The sequence below is a fragment of the Salmo salar genome, chromosome 10, assembly GCF_965601325.2.
Source record: "Salmo salar chromosome 10, fSalSal1, whole genome shotgun sequence".
Lineage (NCBI taxonomy): Eukaryota > Metazoa > Chordata > Actinopteri > Salmoniformes > Salmonidae > Salmo > Salmo salar.
In genome coordinates, this window is record NC_138300.1 from 120211038 (window position 1) to 120231966 (window position 20929).

Sequence of the window (20929 nt, forward strand, 5' to 3'; positions counted from 1 at the left end):
CCACAGGAATCAGCATAAGGTAGGTTGTACCGTACTTTCACAACAGTAGATACTACTAACCATACTTTCACAACAGTAGATAATACTAACCATACTTTCACAACAGTAGATACTACTTGCCATGTACAGACATGAAACAATGTGAGTCCCTTCCATGTCCCAGTGGGTTCCTGGGGACTGTTAAAACTTTTTACGGCTGGGTGGCAGTATTGATTAGCTTGGATGAAAAAGGCGCCCAGAGTAAACTGCCTGCTACTCAGGCCCAGAAGCTAAGATATGCATATTGTTAGTATATTTGGATAGAAAACACTCTGAAGTTTCTAAAACTGTTTGAATGATCTCTGTGAGTGTAACAGAACTCATATGGCAGGCAAAAACCTGAGAAGAAATCCAACCAGGAAGTGGGAAATCTGAGGTTTGTAGTTTTTCAAGTTTTGGCCTATCCAATATACAGTGTCTGTGGGGTCATATATCACTTCCTAAGGCTTCCACTAGATGTCAACAGTCTTTAGAACCTTGTTTGAGACTTCTAATGTGACGTGGAGGGGAATGAGAGCTGATTGTATCAGATGTCTGCCAGATGGGCATGAGCTTCAGCCATGCGCACGCTCGTGAGAGGTAGCTGAGTTCCATTGCATTTCTAAAGACAAAGGAATTCTCTGGTTGAAATCTTATTGAAGATTTATGATAAAAACATCCTAAAGATTGATTCTATACATCATTTGACATGTTTCTACAAACTGAAATGGAATTTTTGGAGTTTTCGTCTGGCCTGCGCGTCGTGAATTTGGATTTGTGAACTGAAGGCGCAAACAAAAAGGAGGTATTTGGACATAAAAGATGGACTTTATCGAACAAAACAAACATTTATTGTGGAACTGGGATTCCTGGGAGTGCATTCTGACGAAGATCATCAAAGGTAAGTGAATATTTATAATGCTATTTCTGACTTCTGTTGACTCCAACATGGCGGATATATTTTTGGCTTGTTTTTGTGTCTGAGCGCCGTACTCAGATTATTGCATGGTGTGCTTTTTCGGTAAAGCTTTTTTGAAATCTGACACAGCGGTTGCATTAAGGAGAAGTTTATCTAAAGTTCTATGCATAACACTTGTATTTTCATCAACATTTATGATGAGTATTTCTGTAAATTGATGTGGCTCTCTGCAAAATCACCGGGGGTTTGGAGGCAAAACATTACTGAACATAACGCGCCAATGTAAACTGACATTTTTGGATATAAATATGAACTTTATCGAACAAAACATACATGTATTGAGTAACATGAAGTCCTATGAGTGTCATCTGATGAAGATCAAAGGTTAGTGATTCATTTGATCTCTCTTTCTGCTTTTTGTGACTCCTCTCTTTGGCTGGAAAAATGGCTGTGTTTTTCTGTGACTAGGTGCTGACCTAACATAATCGTTTGGTGTGCTTTTGCTGTAAAGCTTTTTTGAAATCGGACACTGCGGTTAGATTAACGAGAAGTTTATGTTTAAAATGGTGTAAAATACTTGTATGGTTGAGGAATTTGAATTATGAGATTTCTGTTGTTTGAATTTGGCGCTCTGCACTTTCACTGGCTGTTGTCATATCGATCCCGTTAACGGGATTTCAGCCGTAAGAAGTTTTAAAGAAGAAATGCATTTTATTTGACAATTTAAAAAATAAGTTACCTCAGCCACGCGAATACAACAATACCACACATTAAAAACCATTGAGGATGAAAACACAATGAAGTCAAACAGGTTTGTTTCCACAGGGGCCAGGGTGAGACCTGGGTCAGGGGACTTGAGGGCTCTGCTTGCTGGGGGAAGAATGAAGAAGAGCAAGGCCTCCACCTCCAGAAGGTCAGAGATCCAGAACATCTACCAGTGCTACTCCTCCGGAAGGAATACTCTGGCCGCCTCCGCTCTCCTCAGGTTCCTACACATGGAGCAGATGGAGGCAGCAGCCAATCAGGAGACAGCGGAGGGCTTGATTGACAGATATGAGATTGAGGAGACAGGTAAGTGAAAGGGGATGAGGTGGGACTTGGTACAGTTCTGTCCTATCATGATGCACAATTAATTAGGTTTCCTTGTTCACTTATTTTATTTGTTACAGTACAGTCGTGGCAAAAAGTTTTGAGAATTACACAAATATTAATTTTCACAATGTTTGCTGCTTCAGTGTCTTTAGATATTTTTGTCAGGTGTTACTATGGAATACTGAAGTATAATTACAAGCATTTCATAAGTGTCAAAGGATTTTATTGACAATTACATGAAGTTGATGCAGAGTCAATATTTGTAGTGTTGACCCTTCTTTTTCAAGACCTCTGCAAACCGCCCTGGCATGCTGTCAATTAACTTCTGGGCCACATCCTGACTGATGGCAGCCCATTCTTGCATAATCAATGCTTGGAGTTTGTCAGAATTTGTGGGTTTCTGTTTGTCCACCCTCCTCTTGAGGTTTGACCACAAGTTCTCAATGGGATTAAGGTCTGGGGAGTTTCCTGACCATGGACACAAAATATCGATGTTTTGTTCCCCGAGCCACTTAGTTATCACTTTTGCCTTATGGCAAGGTGCTCCATCATGCTGGAAAAGGCATTGTTCGTCACCAAACTGTTCCTGGATGGTTGGGAGAAGTTGCTCTCGGAGGATGTGTTGGTACCATTCTTTATTCATGGCTGTGTTCTTAAGCAGAATTATGAGTGAGCCCACTCCCTTGGCTGAGAAGCAACCCCACACATGAATGGTCTCAGGATGCTTTACTGTTGGCATGACACAGGACTGATGGTAGCGCTCACCTTGTCTTCTCCGGACAAGCTTTTTTCCGGATGCCCCAAACAATCAGAAAGGGGATTCAACAGAGAAAATGACTTTACCCCAGTCCTCAGCAGTCAGACTGAGGCAGCAGACTTTGTGAAAATTAACATTTGTGTCATTCTCAAAACTTTTGGCCACGACTGTACAGTAGTTATGTAAAACTGTACCCCAACCAGGCATTTTGTTAGCCTTAGCTGAGTCACATGTGATGAGACCACTTGTTTCAGATCAGAACGGACACAAGTGTTTTTAGCATCTCCTGCCGCTGTACAAACAGCACCATAGAAATGTCACGCTGTGACAGGCATAGAGGCATCAGTCTGACATGAAGAAAACAGGAAATAAAACGAAGACAGTCAAGCTCATCAGTGGACTAGCACAACAAGACACTTTCTCAATTGTCACATTTTTTAAATTTATTTAACCTGTATTTAACTAGGCCTGTCAGTTAAGAATAAATTGTTATTTACAATGACGGCCTACCGGGGGTACAAGGGGTTAACTGCCTTGTTCAGGGGCAGAAGGACAGATTTTTTTACCTTCCAAATACTTCCTTCTCTCCTCACGTCCTCAAGGTACATATGCAAGTAAAGTAGTACATCCAACTGAGTGATTGTTTATTTGTTGAGGTAATTTTTTGAACCCAACCTCTGCGTATCCATGGCAGCTAGAGAGAACAGAACCATGACATTCGAGGGATTCTACAGATACATGGAGTCTAAAGACTGTAGTGTGTTTGACCAGATGCACACGTCTGTGTACCAGGATATGGACCAGCCTCTGTGTCACTACTTCATCTCGTCTTCTCACAACACCTACCTCATCGGGGACCAGCTGGTTGGCAAGAGCACCCTGGACGCCTATGTCAGGTAATTACAACTGCCTGTGTCAGGTAATAACACTACCCTATGTCAGGTAATTACAACTGCCTATGTCAGGTAATAACACTACCTATGTCAGGTAATTACAACTGCCTGTGTCAGGTAATAACACTACCTATGTCAGGTAATACAACTAGTTAAGAAATGGCTTCTGCTGGTTGTATATCCACTGCCATTCTTTAAAGTTTAAACCCTCTCCTCTCAAACCGCAGTGTCTGCTCTCTCAGTCTCTCCTTCATATTCAGTAATGCAGCCTCTCCATCCGCTAACTAAAGGACAAAAAGGAGGTGAACTGAGTGAGAAAGGGGCTGATGGCAGCAGAACTAGGCCATTATTGGTCCTCTGAGACCAGGAGAGTACTCTCTCTCTCTGCTGTAATATACTGTCTTTCCCCTGTGTATAATATAGACTACTCTCTCACTCCTGTCTAATACAATGTCTGCTTCCCAAATGGCACCCTATTCCCTATATAGTGCACTACTTTTGAAGGTTCTGGTCATAAGTAGTGCACTATGTAGGGAATAGGGTGCCATTTGGGATGCACACCCTGTCTCCCACTCGTCTGTAATAGACTGTAGTAAAGCCCTCTAATTGAGTGACTGGGGAGGAGGTCTGGTGGGGAGGCCTGGTTCACTCAGCTAATGAAAGGAGAGGTGACTGGGGAGGGGAGGTGACTGGGGAGGGGAGGTGACTGGGGAGGGGAGGTGACTGGGGAGGGGAGGTCTGGTGGGAAGATCTGGTTCACTCAGCTAATGAAAGGAGAGATGACTGGGGAGGGGAGGTGACTGGGGAGAGGAGATGACTAGGGAGGGGAGGTGACTAGGGAGGGGAGGAGACTGGGGAGAGGAGATGACTAGGGAGGGGAGGTGACTGGAGAGGGGAGGTGACTAGGGAGGGGAGAGACTGGGGAGGCGAGGTGACTAGGGAGGGGAGGTGACTAGGGAGGGGAGGTGACTGGGGAGGGGAGGTGACTAGGGAGGGGGTCTGGTGGGGAGGCCTGGTTCACTCAGCTAATGAAAGGAGAGATGACTGGGGAGGGGAGGTGACTGGGGAGGGGAGGTGACTGGGGAGGGGAGGTCTGGTGGGAAGATCTGGTTCACTCAGCTAATGAAAGGAGAGATGACTGGGGAGGGGAGGTGACTGGGGAGAGGAGATGACTAGGGAGGGAGGTGACTGGGAGGGAGGTGACTGGGGAGGGGAGGTGACTGGAGAGGGGAGGTGACTAGGGAGGCGAGGTGACTGGGGGGGAGGTGACTGGGAGGAGGTGACTGGGGAGGGAGGTGACTGGGAGGGGAGGTGACTGGGAGGGGAGGTGACTGGGAGGGAGGTGACTGGGGAGGGGAGGTGACTGGGGACGGGAGGTGACTGGGGAGGGGAGGTGACTGGGGAGGGGAGGTGACTGGGGAGGGGAGGTGACTGGGGAGGAGGTCTGGTGGGGAGGCCTGGTTCACTCAGCTAATGAAAGGAGAGATGACTGGGGAGGGGAGGTGACTGGGGAGGGGAGGTGACTGGGGAGGGGAGGTCTGGTGGGAAGATCTGGTTCACTCAGCTAATGAAAGGAGAGATGACTGGGGAGGGGAGGTGACTGGGGAGAGGAGATGACTAGGGAGGGGAGGTGACTGGGGAGGGGAGGTGACTGGGGAGGGGAGGTGACTGGGGAGGGGAGGTGACTGGAGAGGGGAGGTGACTAGGGAGGCGAGGTGACTAGGGAGAGGAGGTGACTAGGGAGGGGAGGTGACTAGGGAGGGGAGGTGACTGGGGAGGGGAGGTGACTGGGGAGGGGAGGTGACTGGGGAGGGGAGGTGACTGGGGAGGGGAGGTGACTAGGGAGGGGAGGTGACTGGGGAGAGGAGATGACTGGGGAGGAGGTCTGGTGGGGAGGCCTGGTTCACTCAGCTAATGAAAGGGAGGTGACTGGGGAGGGGAGGTGACTGGGGAGGGGAGGTGACTGGGGAGGGGAGGTGACTGGGGGAGACGGAGCACTGAGCTTGGGAGGGGAGGTGACTAGGGAGGGGAGGTGACTGGGGAGGGGAGGTGACTGGGGAGGGGAGGTGACTGGGGAGGGGAGGTGACTGGGGAGGGGAGGTGACTAGGGAGGCGAGGTGACTAGGGAGAGGAGGTGACTAGGGAGGGGAGGAGACTAGGGAGGGGAGGTGACTAGGGAGGGGAGGTGACTGGGGAGGGGAGGTGACTGGGGAGGGGAGGTGACTAGGGAGGGGAGGTGACTAGGGAGGGGAGGTGACTAGGGAGGGGAGGTGACTGGGGAGGGGAGGTGACTAGGGAGGGGAGGTGACTAGGGAGAGGAGATGACTGGGGAGGGGAGGTGACTGGGGAGGGGAGGTGCTGGTGGGGAGGCCTGGTTCACTCAGCTAATGAAAGGAGAGGTGACTGGGGAGGGGAGGTGACTGGGGAGGGAGGTCTGGTGGGAAGATCTGGTTCACTCAGCTAATGAAAGGAGAGATGACTGGGGAGGGGAGGTGACTGGGGAGAGGAGATGACTAGGGAGGGGAGGTGACTGAGAGGACGGGGAGGTGACTGGGGAGAGGAGAGGTGACTAGGGAGGGGAGGTGACTGGGGAGGGGAGGTGACTGGAGAGGGGAGGTGACTGGGGAGGGGAGGTGACTGGGGAGGGGAGGTGACTGGGAGGGGAGGTGACTGGGGAGGGAGATGACTGGGGAGGGGAGGTGACTGGGGAGGGGAGGTGACTAGGGAGGGGAGGTGACTAGGGAGGGGAGGTGACTGGGGAGGGGAGCTGACTGGGGAGGGGAGCTCTGGGGGGGAGGTCTGGTTCACTCAGATAATGAACGGGGTTAGGGGAGGGGAGGTGACTGGACTCTGTGTGTAGCTGGGAGGTGAGCAAAGGGAGGAAAGGGAGAACTGAATCAGGAGCATAAAGAACATAAAAACAAACAATGAATCAAACCACTAGTACTGTACGTTCAGTGTGACAAGTCTGTGCAGATGGTAGCTAGTGTGCCAGAAGGAAATCCTCCCTTTTGTTTCTGTGATTTTATATGTCTATACACTTTGATATGATGGTTATTAACTCATTAATCATTCAACGTTTTGGTACTGAATAACGCAAAACGGAAAAATCTAATTATAATCGAAAACATAATTTCTTTGACCGGTCTTCAGAATTAACAGTGTGATATACTATGAAAGAAATAAGGTCTGGGTCTATTATGTACTTTATCAGTTGTTCTCTGGTATGTTGCTGGTAAACTACAGATATCCTCAGTCCTCCACAATCATCTTGTGTCCTTATGCGTCCATCCATCTCTCTGTGTCCATCAGTGCACTGAGGAGAGGCTGTCGTTGTCTGGAGATTGACTGCTGGGACGGTCCTAGTACAGAGCCTATAGTCTACCATGGTCACACTCTGACCAGCAAGATCCTGTTCAAGGATGTCATCACTACCGTGGAGCAACATGCCTTCGAGGTAGGACCACACCACAGATAAAGAACTAACAACAGTGTACATTTTTAGGATATCCCCACTTACTTTGATATAAGTCCCATAGTGTTGTCTAGGAGGGTAATGGAAACAGAACGTTGCCTCAGGGTTCTACTGTACTGCTTGGTGTGTTGTGTGGATATTCTAGTTCACTGGCTACCATCTCTAAAAGAGGTGTTATATACTGACGGGGCGATGGGTCTCTTTGATTCTGGGTGCTTGGCAATGGGTTATTTACTGTGAAACGTGTTTATATTTTTTAGTACGTGTATGTGACTCCTTTGGGAATTGACCCCCAAACTGAGCCACACAGGACTTCCATCGCTGGTATGGTTATCTTGTGTCTTGCTGGCATGACAGACTCATGAGAGAGACTATTCTGTGCCAGGTGTCTCCATACCCAGTGATCCTGTCTCTGGAGAACCACTGTACCCCGACTCAGCAGGATGTCATGGCCCAGTACCTCACCTCTATCCTGGGGGAAAAACTGCTGGCCACCAGCCTGGATCTCACCAATCAGCCTGGACAACTGCCCAGTCCTAACGTAAATAGAACATTTACATTTGAGTCATTTAGCCGACGTTCTAATCCAGAGCGAATAATAGGAGCAATTAGGTTTAAATGTCTTTACAGATTTTTCACATAGTAGGCTCTGGGATTCAAACCAATGACCTTTCAGTTACCGGCCCAACGCTTTTAACCGCTAGGTTACCTACCACCCGCATCAGTGTCAGTATTCCTCAGTATAGCTAGAACAGCTCACATTTGTTTACAAGCTTAGTACAAGTTATAAGATTCCCGATTTTCAAATATTAGTAAATCAACTTAAACATAGAATATACCGCAAGCCACGTCATCTTCACAACTTAAACATAAAACATAGCTTTTGGATTACATTCAGTATTGTACCTCTCAGTTTGTGCTGTTGAAGCTCCGGCAGAGGAGATGTTATGTGGACTGGATCAATAATATCCATGCTCAGTTTGTGCTGTTGAAGCTCCGGCAGAGGAGATGTTATATGGACTGGATCAATAATATCCATGCTCAGTTTGTGCTGTTGAAGCTCCGGCAGAGGAGATCAATAACGTCCCTTCTCTTTGTGAACTCTGCCAAAGCTGAACTCTGTCAAATGGAACTGAAACTTGTTCAGTAAGTGTAGAAGGTGTCGTAAGCTTGTGCCCGAGCCAGCTCACAAGATATATGTCCCTGGTCTGACTGAGTGACTTTTCTCCACTGAGGAAAGAGAAACAGAGTTTATTTATATGATGCGGCTCACTGCAGATTGCAGGACAGAGAACAGATAAACTTAGGGTTCGGTTCATTCAGATCCGCTTTAACCAACATCCACATGGTGGTTGCTTTGGCGATGTCAGAGGTGGAACTGCGTTAGAGCTGTTAAATCCGCAAGTGGCTCCTGGCATTATACCTAATGCGGACATTGGCTGCACGGAGTCGCGTGAACAGAAATCCCATACAGCATTGTTCACAAGTTGGAACATTGGAATGTGATCTACACCTCCGTTAAGATGATAGAAACATTAATAAACATTTTTCAATTTGAGCCTAATAATTATTTCTGTATTCCTACACTTTCTCCTTCTGAACGGTTAAAGTGAGTGAGGACGCTATGGCTTCGTGACAGTGATCGATTTGACGGCTGCGGCTCAGTTCCACCTCCGACACCACCACAACATCAGCTATGCAGTTGTCTGCTTTCGCCGGGTTAACGTTTGATCTGATTGAATCTAGGCCTTTAGATGAGATCCTCTGGGCTGTGCAATCTCACACTCCATCCAGGGAAATCAATGGATGGGATCGTCTGAAAAGGTCTACCACATGAACAGCGTTTAAATAGTTCAGTTGACTCTGGTCAAAAGTAGGGCACTATATAGGGAATAGGGCTCTGGTCTGCAGTGGGGCACTATATAGGGAATAGGGCTCTGGTCTGCAGTAGGGCACTATATAGGGAATAGGGCTCTGGTCTGCAGTAGGGCACTATATAGGGAATAGGGCTCTGGTCTACAGTAGGGCACTATATAGGGAATAGGGCTCTGGTCTGCAGTGGGGCACTATATAGGGAATAGGGTGCCATTTGGGATGCACATTTAGATTTACTCATTCCACCGGACGCAGTTCATCTGTGGAATAGTCTGCCTCTATTTGAACCCAAACTGGTGATGACTGTCTGATAGGGCAGGAAGGAGACTGGCACAGGCTGCTGGTTGGTGATGACTGTCTGATAGGGCAGGAAGGAGACTGGCACAGGCTGCTGGTTGGTGATGACTGTCTGATAGGGCAGGAAGGAGACTGGCACAGGCTGCTGGTTGGTGATGACTGTCTGATAGGGCAGGAAGGAGACTGGCACAGGCTGCTGGTTGGTGATGACTGTCTGATAGGGCAGGAAGGAGACTGGCACAGGCTGCTGTTGGTGATGACTGTCTGATAGGGCAGGAAGGAGACTGGCACAGGCTGCTGTTGGCGATGACTGTCTGATAGGGCAGGAAGGAGACTGGCACAGGCTGCTGTTGGTGATGACTGTCTGATAGGGCAGGAAGGAGACTGGCACAGGCTGCTGTTGGTGATGACTGTCTGATAGGGCAGGAAGGAGACTGGCACAGGCTGCTGTTGGTGATGACTGTCTGATAGGGCAGGAAGGAGACTGGCACAGGCTGCTGTTGGTGATGACTGTCTGATAGGGCAGGAAGGAGACTGGCACAGGCTGCTGGTTGGTGATGACTGTCTGATAGGGCAGGAAGGAGACTGGCACAGGCTGCTGTTGGTGATGACTGTCTGATAGGGCAGGAAGGAGACTGGCACAGGCTGCTGTTGGTGATGACTGTCTGATAGGGCAGGAAGGAGACTGGCACAGGCTGCTGGTTGGTGATGACTGTCTGATAGGGCAGGAAGGAGACTGGCACAGGCTGCTGTTGGTGATGACTGTCTGATAGGGCAGGAAGGAGACTGGCACAGGCTGCTGTTGGCGATGACTGTCTGATTAGAGGACAGAGGTTTTGTCTGTGTGTGTTTGTGCGTGTTTATGTGTGTGTGTATGTGTGTGTGCGTTTTTGTGCGTGTTTATGAGTGTGTGTTTGTGCGTGTTTGTATGTGTTTATGTGTGTGTGTTTGTGCGTGTTTGTGTGTGTTTATGTGTGTGTGTATGTGTGTGTGCGTGTTTGTGCGTTTGTCTGTGCGTGTTTGTGCGTGTTTGTGTGTGTGTCTGCACGTGTTTATGTGTGTGTGTGTGGGTGTGTGGGTGGGTGTGTCTGTGTGTGTGTGCGTGCGTGCGTGGTGTGTGTAAATAGTATTCCCTGTGGCTCAGTTGGTAGAGCATGGTTTTTGCAACGCCAGGGTTGTGGGTTTGATTCCCACGGGGGGCCAGTACGGAGAAGAAAAAAAAAAATATATATATATATATATATATGCTAAATGACAAAAATGTAAATGTAAAATAGGCGTATTAAAGAAGTCATAGATGGTAATTATGCATGACTGTGTGAGAATATGATTTTCTTGTACATATCAATCATACATTTTTACATCTTTTGAGGAATAAATAATATAATTAAGTTTGAATGGGTGTAGGGCTTGATCTTGATTTGAATTGAGTCCTCAGCCCCTACTCATACACGTTCAATCAGCCGTCTGGTGATCTGAGATGGGTCGTACTCATAGTGACAGACAGTCATGTACGGAAAGCCAGTCCTGCCATACGTGGTGTCACAACTTAAACACTATATTATTATTATTATTATTATTATTATTATTACACACAAACGATCATGTTACTAAATCACTCTGCCTCACATGACATTTTGTCAAAACGAGTGTAGGCTAACTAACTCATCTAACTGTAAGTTGCTCTGGATGAGAGTGTCTGCTGAATGACTGAAAGGTGAAATGTAGCCTGCATGAAAGCTGCTCTATGGTATAATAATAATAATAATAATAATAATAATAATAATTTAGTGGGTGCTTATTTTTGTCCTGTTCCACACATATAGCAGTGTGTTTTGTAGGCATGTGTGAACAGGAAATGTTTTTTTTTTTGTTGCACCCTTGGAGAGTGGGGGCAAGGCCGACTTCCCCTGAGACCATATTATATTATCTTATATACACTGCCTTCAGAAAGTATTCAGACCCCTTGACATTTTCAGCCATATTCTAAAATGTATTAAATCAATGTAAAAAATCCTCAGCAATCTACACACAATACCCTATAATGACAAAGCGAAAACGTTTTTTATACATTGAAGGTGTCACATCCTGACCATAGTAAGAGGTTATTTTCTATGGTAGAGTAGGTCAGGGAATGACAGGGGGTGTTTTGTGTTTTTCTATGTTTTGTATTTCTATGTTTAAGTTCTAGTTCTTCTATTTCTATGTTGTTGTTTTTTGGGTTGATCTCCAATTGGAGGCAGCTGGTCCTCGTTGTCTCTAATTGGAGATCATATTTAAGTAAGGGTTTTTCTTCCTGGGTTTTGTGGGTTATTATATTTTCAGTAGTGTTTGTTTCTCTCTGCGTCACGGTTTGTTGTTTTGTTTATTCAGCTATTTGTGTTTTGCAAAGTTTCACGGATTTAATAAAATGTGTAACTACAACCACGCTGCACTTTGGTCTCCTCTATACGACAGCCGTGACAGAAGGAAATGTATAAAAAATTAAAAACAGATATACCTTATTTACATTAGTATTCAGACCCTTAACTATGAGACTCAAAATTGAGCTAAGGTGCATCTTGTTTCCATTGATCATCCTTGAGATGTTTCTACAACTTGATTGGAGTCCACCTGTGGTAAAGGAAATTGATTGGACATGATTTGGAAAGGCACACACCTGTCTATAGAAGGTCCCACAGTTGACAGTGCATGTCAGAGCAAAAACCAAACCACGAGGTCAAAGGAATTGTCCGTAGAGCTCCGAGACGGGATTGTGTCGAGGCACAGATCTGGGGGGGAAGGTTACCAAAAAATGTCTGCAGTATTGAAGGTCCCCAAGAACCGTTGCCTCCATCATTATTAAATGGAAGAAGTTTGTAACCACCAAGGCTCTTCCTAGAGCTGGCCGCCCGGCCAAACTGAGCAATCGGGGCAGAAAGGCCTTGGTCAGGGAGGTGACTCTGAGAAAGCTCTAAAGTTCCTCTGTAGAGATGGGAGAACCTTCCAGAAGGACAACCATCTCTGCAGGACTCCACCAATCAGGCCTCTATGGTAGAGTGGCCAGACGAAAGCCACTCCTAAAAGGCACATGACAGCCCACTTGGAGTTTGCCAAAAGGCACCTAAAGACTCTCAGACCATGAGAAACAAGATTCTCTGGTCTGATGATTGAACTCTTTGGCCTGAATGCCAAGCGTCACATCTGGAGGAAACCAGGCACCATCCCTATGGTGAAGCATGGTGGTGGCAGCATCATGCTGTGGGGATGTTTTTCAGCGGCAGGGACTGGGAGACTAGTCAGGATCAAGGCAAAGATGAACAGAGCAAAGTACAGAGAGATCCTGATGAAAACCTGCTCAGGAGCGCACAGGACCTGAGACTGGGGCGAAGGTTCACCTTCCAACAGGACATCGACCCTAAGCACAGACAAGACAACGCAGGAGTGGCTTCAGGACAAGTCTCTGAATGTCCTTGAGTGGCCCAACCAGAGCCCGGACTTGAACCCGATCAAACATCTCTGGAGAGACCTGAAAATATATGTGCAGCGATGCTCCCTATCCAACCTGACAGAGCTTGAGAGGATCTGCAGAGAATAATGCGAGAAACTCCCCAAAATACAGGTGTGCTAAGCTTGTAGCGTCATACCCAAAAAGACTTGAGGCTGTAATCACTGCCAAAGTACTGATTAAAGGGTCTGAATACTTATGTAAACATTTCTAAAAAACAGTTTTAGCTTTGTCATGATGGGGTATTGTGATGTCATTATGGGGTATTGTTTGTAGATTAAAGAGGGGGAAAAAAACTGTTTAATACATTTTAGAATAAGGCTGTAACCTAACAAAATGTGGAAAAAGTACAATTATTTCCAAAGGCACTGTCATGTTACCCAGACGTTAGAGAGCAGAGTGCTTGAGGAAGGATTGTCGTAACCACATGGATGTGAAAGGTATCAAATTCTAAGTGAAAGGTTTGTGAGGCTATTTACTGGTGGAGAAGATTCCACTATCCCATATGTATTGATATTGGCTCTGGATGCTTAAGGATATCATTTATTTTCAGTTCGCCCTGCATTGTTTGTATATGGTTATGGAACCAAGATGGCTTTTGAAAAATACCAAACCACCGTTTCTTAACTCTCAACACATTGCTGCTCATCAAGTGAAACCAGAGTTCTGTGATATTGTTTTTGATTTTTAAACAGAGCGTACATACATATATGTGATTTAACATCTGTTGGGTGTTTCGTTCCCATTCTACCATCGCTCTGTGTGTTGACTGACTGTGTGGGGATATGAACTCAATGATTTATACATAATATTGGACTTAATATTATTGGTAAGAAAATGGGACACCATTATAAACCCTGTATTGACAAAGACATTCAACAATGGGCGTGTCAGAAAGGTTTATCCAGAGTATAAAGTATAAGGTTAATAATATATAATAATATATAATATGCAATTTAGCAGATGCTTTTATCTAAAGCGACTTACAGTCATGCATGCGTATTGGGGCGGCAGCGTAGCCTAGTGGTTAGAGCATTGGGCTAGTAACCGAAAAGTTGCAAGTTTGAATCCCCGAGCTGACAAGGTACAAATCTGTCATTCTGCCCCTGAACAAGGCAGTTAACCCACTGTTCCTAGGATATCATTGAAAATAAGAACTTGTTCTTAACTGACTTGCCTAGTTAAATAAAGGTAAAATACATTTTATATACGGGTGGTCCTGGGAATTAAACCCACTATCTTGTCGTTGCTCCTGAAGTTATTTGTTTTTCCTAAAGTTGAACAGATAAGTATAAGTAATTCAACTGCTGTGTTGTAGTGTTATGAGGTGTTACTAAAAAAAAATTGTGAGATGTTTTCACCCTCCCTCCAGAAACACATTTCTACCTGTCCCCCCCACACCCTCCCCCCAGAAACATATCTCTACATGTCCCCCCCCACACCCTCCCCCCAGAAACACGTCTCTACCTGTCCCCCCACACCCTCCCCCAGATACACGTCTCTACCTGTCCCCCCCACGCCCTCCCCCCAGAAACACGTACCTGTCCCCTCCACACCCTCTACCTGTCCAGCCCCCACACCCTCTACCTGTCCCCCCCACACCCTCCCCCCAGAAACACGTCTCTACCTGTCCCCCCCACACCCTCACTCCAGAAACACATCTCTACCTGTCCCCCCACACCCTCCCCCAGATACACGTCTCTACCTGTCCCCCCACACGCTCCGCCAGAAACACGTCTCTACCTGTCCCCCCACACCCTCCCCCCAGAAACACATTTCTACCTGTCCCCCCCACACCCTCCCCCCAGAAACATATCTCTACATGTCCCCCCCCACACCCTCCCCCCAAAAACACGTCTCTACCTGTCCCCCCCACACCCTCACTCCAGAAACATATCTCTACCTGTCCCCCCCACACCCTCCCCCCAGAAACACGTCTCTACCTGTCCCCCCACACCCTCCCCCAGATACACGTCTCTACCTGTCCCCCCCACACCCTCCCCCCAGAAACACGTACCTGTCCCCTCCACACCCTCTACCTGTCCCCCCCCACACCCTCTACCTGTCCCCCCCACACCCTCCCCCCAGAAACACGTCTCTACCTGTCCCCCCCACACCCTCCCTCCAGAAACACATCTCTACCTGTCCCCCCACACCCTCCCCCAGATACACGTCTCTACCTGTCCCCCCCACACCCTCCGCCAGAAACACGTCTCTACCTGTCCCCCCACACCCTCCCCCAGATACACATCTCTACCTGTCCCCCCCACACCCTCCCCCCAGAAACACATCTCTACCTGTCCCCCCCACACCCTCCCCCCAGAAACACGTCTCTACCTGTCCCCTCCACACCCTCCCCCCCACACCCTCCCCCCAGAAAAACGGAACACATCGCGTTCTTGAGAGTCTCATCTTTCCATAGAGGGGTAATAATAGTTTTGTAGGCCAAATGGTTCAGACGCGACATACTACTTTGTTAGAAGAACAATTTTTGGGATGTCTCATTGTCAAAAAACCGATATCTCTCGCAAACTGGGGATATATTCACAACATGCAACAATTTCAAAGATTTTACTGAGTTACAATTCAGTCAATTTAAATAAATTCATTAGGCCCTAATACATGGATGTCACATGACTGGGAATACAGATACGCATCTGTTGGTCACAGATATCTTTTTAAAAAAGGTAGGGGTGTGGTTCAGAAAACCAGTCAGTATCTGGTGTGACCACAATTTGTCTCATGTGGCGCGACACATCTCCTTCACATAGAGTTGATCAGGCTGTTGATTGAGGCCTGTGGAATGTTGTCCCACTCTTCTTCAATGGTTGTGCGAAGTTGCTGGATATTGGCGGGAACTGGAACACACTGTCGTACACGTTGATCCAGAGCATCCCAAACATGCTCAATGGGTGACATGTCTGGTGAGGATGCAGGCCATGGAAGAACTGGGACATTTTCAGCTTCCAGGAATTGTGTATACATCCTCACGACATGGGGCCGTACATTATCATGCTGAAACATGAGGTGATGGTGTCAGGATGTCATCACGGTATCTCTGTGCCTTCAAATTGCCATCGATAAAATGCAATTGTGTTTGTTGTCCATACCTTATGCCTGCCCGTACCATAACTCCACCTCCACCATGGGGCACTCTGTTCACAGAGTTGACATCAGCAAACCGCCCGCTTACATGATGCCACACGACGCTGTCTGCCATCTGCCCGGTACAGTTGAAACCGGGATTCATCCGTGAAGAGCACACTTCTCCAGCATGCCAGCGGCCATCGAAGGTGAGCATTTGCCCTGAACTGCAGTCAGGTCAAGACCCTAGTGAGGATGATGAGCACACAGATGAGCTTCCCTGAGATGGTATCTGACAGTTTGTGTCGAAATTCTACGGTTGTGCAAACCCAGAGTTTCCTCACCTGTCCGGGTGGCTGGTCTCAGATGATCCCGCAGGTGAAGAAGCTGGATGTGGAGGTCCTGGGCTGGTGTGGTTACACGTGGTCTGCAGGTGCGAGGCCAGTTGGACGTACTGCCAAATTCTCGCAAAAAATGTTGAGGCAGCTTATGGTAGAGGAATTAATATAAAATTATCTGGCAACAGCTTTGGTGGACATTCCTGCAGTCGGCACGCCAGAGTGGCCTTTTATTGTTCCCAGCACAAGGTGCACCTGTGTAATGACCATGCTGTTTAAACAGCTTCTTGATTTGGCACACCTGTCAGGTGGATGGATTATCTTGGCAAAGGAGAAATGCTCACTAACAGGGATGTATAGAAATCTGTGTTTTTTTTTATTTGAAATAAGCTTTTGTGCGTATGGAACATTTCTGGGATCTTTTATTTCAGCTCATGAAACATGGGACCAACACTTTACATGTTGTGTATACAGTCGTGGCCAAAAGTTTTGAGAATGACACAAATATTAATTTTCACAGTCTGCTGCCTCAGTTTGTATGATGGCAATTTGCATATACTCCAGAATGTTATGAAGATTGATCAGATGAATTGCAATTAATTGCAAAGTCCCTCTTTGCCATGCAAATGAACTGAATCCCCAAAAAACATTTCCACTGCATTTCAGCCCTGCCACGAAAGGACCGGCTGACATCATGTCAGTGATTCTCTCGTTAACACAGGTGTGAGTGTTGATGAGGATAAGGCTGGAGATCACTCTGTCATGTCGATTGAGTTCAAATTACAGACTGGAAGCTTCAAAAGGAGGGTGGTGCTCGGAATCATTGTTCTTCCTCTGTCAATCATGGTTACCTGCAAGGAAACACGTGCCGTCATCATTGCTTTGCACAAAAAGGGCTTCACAGGCAAGGATATTGCTGCCAGTAAGATTGCACCTAAATCAACCATTTATCGGATCATCAAGAACTTCAAGGAGAGCGGTTCAATTGTTGTGAAGAAGGCTTCAGGGCGCCCAAGAAAGTCCAGCAAGCACCAGGACCGTCTCCTAAAGTTGATTCAGCTGCGGGATCGGGGCACCACCAGTACAGAGCTTGCTCAGGAATGGCAGCAGGCAGGTGTGAGTGCATCTGCACGCACAGTGAGGCGAAGACTTTTGGAGGATGGCCTGGTGTCAAGAAGGGCAGCAAAGAAGCCACTTCTCTCCAGGAAAAACATCAGGGACAGACTGATATTCTGCAAAAGGTACAGGGATTGGACTGCTGAGGACTGGGGTAAAGTCATTTTCTCTGATGAATCCCCTTTCCGATTGTTTGGGGCATCCGGAAAAAAGCTTGTCCGGAGAAGACAAGGTGAGCGCTACCATCAGTCCTGTATCATGCCAACAGTAAGGCATCTTGGGACCATTCATGTGTGGGGTTGCTTCTCAGCCAAGGGAGTGGGCTCACTCACAATTTTGCCTAAGAACACAGCCATGAATAAAGAATGGTACCAACACATCCTCCGAGAGGAACTTCTCCCAACCATCCAGGAACAGTTTGGTGACGAACAATGCCTTTTCCAGCATGATGGAGCACCTTGCCATAAGGCAAAAGTGATAACTAAGTGGCTTGGGGAACAAAACATCTATATTTTGGGTCCATGGCCAGGAAACTCCCCAGACCTTAATCCCATTGAGAACTTGTGGCGAATCCTCAAGTGGCGGGTGGAAAAACAGAAACCCACAAATTCTGACAAACTCCAAGCATCAGTCAGGATGTGGGACAGAAGTTAATTGACAGCATGCCAGGGCGGATTGCAGAGGTCTTGAAAAAGAAGGGTCAACACTGCAAATATTGACTCTTTTCATCAACTTCATGTAATTGTCAATAAAAGCCTTTGTAATTATTCTTCAGTATTCCATAGTAACATCTGACAAAAATATCTAAAGACACTGAAGCAGCAAACATCTCCAGCTTACAATTGGCTCATTCATCCCTCCTCTCCCTGTAACTATTATCCAGGTCGTTGCTGTAAATGAGAATGTGTTCTCAGTCAACTTACCTGGTAAAAAAACATTTTGTCCCAATCTCCCAGCCCTCCCTCTCCTGTCCCCCCTCCCTAGCCCCCAGCCCTCCCTCTCCTGTCCCCCCTCCCTAGCCCCCAGCCCTCCCTCTCCTGTCCCCCCTCCCTAGCCCCCAGCCCTCCCTCTCCTGTCCCCCCTCCCTAGCCTCCAGCCCTCCCTCTCCTGTCCCCCCTCCCTAGCCCCCAGCCCTCCCTCTCTGGTTCCCCCCTCCCTAGCCCCCAGCCCTCCCTCTCCTGTCCCCCCTCCCTAGCCCCCAGCCCTCCCTCTCCTGTCCCCCCTCCCTAGCCCCCAGCCCTCCCTCTCCTGTCCCCCCTCCCTAGCCTCCAGCCCTCCCTCTCCTGTCCCCCCTCCCTAGCCCCCAGCCCTCCCTCTCTGGTTCCCCCCTCCCTAGCCCCCAGCCCTCCCTCTCCTGTCCCCCCTCCCTAGCCCCCAGCCCTCCCTCTCCTGTCCCCCCTCCCTAGCCCCTAGCCCTCCCTCTCCTGTCCTCCCTCCCTAGCCCCCAGCCCTCCCTCTCTGGTTCCCCCCTCCCTAGCCCCCCCAAAAAAATAATAAAAAAGAAATAAAAAGAATAAGGAACCATTTTCAGACCTTCATAGTTTAGTTAGTAGACTTGATGTTACGGTGGGTAATGAAGAAAGAAGGAAGAAACAAGTAAATATAACAGAATGTAAACAGTCCAATAGATCCTGTAGCTGCAGGATCACTAGATCTTAATCCATTGGCAGAATTTATTATCAGAAAAATGATTTATATGTTCCCACAGGTTTATTTTTTTTATTTCACCTTTATTTAACCAGGTAGGCCAGTTGAGAAAAAGTTCTCATTTACAACTTCGTCCTGGCCAAGATAAAGCAAAGCAGTTCGACACATACAGCACAGAGTTACACATGGGATAAACAAACGTACAGTCAATAACACAATAGAAAAATCTGTATACAGTGTGTTGAAATGTAGTAAGATTAGGGAGGTAAGGCAATAAATAGGCCATAGTGGCGAAATAATTACAATTTAGCAATTAAACACTGGGGTGATAGATGCGCAGAAGATGAATGTGCAAGTAGAGATACTGGGGTGCAAAGGAGCAAAAAATAAATAACAATATGGGGATGAGGTAGTTGGGTGGGCTATTTACAGATGGGCTTTGTACAGATGCAATGATCGGTTAGCTGCTCTGACAGCTGATGCTTAAAATGAGTGAGGGAGATATAAGACTCCAGCTTCAGGTGAATTGTGGATGGCCAGATTATACTATCTGCTAAAGTAAAATACTAGACGTGCTTGTTTTTTCTTGTCATACAATGAATGTTCCACACCTTAATATGGTGTTTACTATTTACAATCAGCAGAAAACAAGACTTAAACTTAAAAATGTTTTTTGTGAAACGTTTTCTTGACTGTCTGTTTCCCGCTGAGACAGATCAGATATGTGGATTATGTCTCTGGGTTGACAGGAGCTGAAATACAAGATCCTGATTAAGAACAAAAAGCTCAGTCCTCAGAGTGAGACAGAGACAGAGGACACGAGAGAGACAGGCTCAGAGGACAGGAGAGAGACAGGCTCAGAGGACAGGAGAGAGAGAGACTCAGAGGACAGGAGAGAGAGAGACTCAGAGGACAGGAGAGAGAGAGACTCAGAGGGGGAAGAAAGTGAGGAAGAGGATGACGATGATGATGATGATGAGGAAGAGGAGCCTAATCTCAAAACAAAGCACCATTCCAAGTTGAAACGGTCAGGGAAGAAAGTAAGTCAGGGTTCTTAATGAGGTATGATATCAGGTATTATACACTGGTATACTAAATTAGAGGACACTGAGAAACTGTTCCTGTACATCCTCCCTATAAACACTAAAGCAGGGTCAGTGAGGTTAGACATATGCTGAGATTGTCCTCTCCCTAACCTTAACCACTCCACAGCTCAACCCTAACCCTAGCCACAACCTTAACCTCTCTCTCTCTCTCTCTCTCTCTCTCTCTCTCTCTCTCTCTCTCTCTCTCTTCTCTCTCTCTCTCTCTCTCTCTCTCTCTCTCTCTCTCTCTCTCTCTTTCTTTCCCTCCCTCTCTTTCTTTCTTTCTTTCTTTCCCTCCCTCTCCTTCTTTCCCTCCCTCCCTCCCTCCCTCCCTCCCTCCCCAGAAGAGGAAGAAGGCAGCAGTAGTTGCTGAGTCTCTATCTAAGCTGGTGGTCTACACCAAGTCAGTGAAGTTCCACAGCTTCAACCATGCCAGAGAACACCAGCAGTACTATGAGAACAGCTCTCTGGGGGAGAAGAAGGCTCACAAGCTGGTCAAGACCTCAGGTTTAGTACCTTGGAAGACTTACCAAATTAGTGTTTCAAACTGCACATGGGGGAGGGGGACCACATTTGCAAGTATCTAGCAATGTATCAAATGTTGAACACCGGCAGCAGTAAAAAGAGTTGAGTGTCTCATATTCCTACTGCTAGTGAAAAGGAAAAAAGACGACGGTTGAGATTGGAATGAAATGAGACTGTTGAGATTTGAATTCAAAGCACAATCAGTAAACAGGCCATCGTGCTACGGTGTGGAGATAGAGTGGAGGGGAATGACGCAGTGAGAGATGAGTTCTGATGGATTTCACTCAACAGCCATTATCAGCCTCTTGTTGCTGTAATGGC

At 47.2% G+C, this 20929-nt stretch overlaps 1 protein-coding gene across 1 annotated transcript in view; it reads left to right on the forward strand.

Annotated features, from left to right (window-relative positions):
* The first annotated feature begins 1763 nt into the window (after nucleotides 1-1763).
* Nucleotides 1764-20929, forward strand: part of LOC106561743 (1-phosphatidylinositol 4,5-bisphosphate phosphodiesterase zeta-1) — a 31353-nt gene continuing 12187 nt past the window's right edge. The window contains exons 1-7 of the mRNA XM_082957440.1: nucleotides 1764-2008; nucleotides 3481-3682; nucleotides 6992-7136; nucleotides 7540-7695; nucleotides 19748-19796; nucleotides 19908-20042; nucleotides 20450-20590. Of these exons, the coding sequence (XP_082813566.1) occupies nucleotides 1819-2008; nucleotides 3481-3682; nucleotides 6992-7136; nucleotides 7540-7695; nucleotides 19748-19796; nucleotides 19908-20042; nucleotides 20450-20590 (1018 nt within the window). The 5' untranslated portion in view covers nucleotides 1764-1818. The remainder of the gene's footprint in view (nucleotides 2009-3480; nucleotides 3683-6991; nucleotides 7137-7539; nucleotides 7696-19747; nucleotides 19797-19907; nucleotides 20043-20449; nucleotides 20591-20929) is intronic.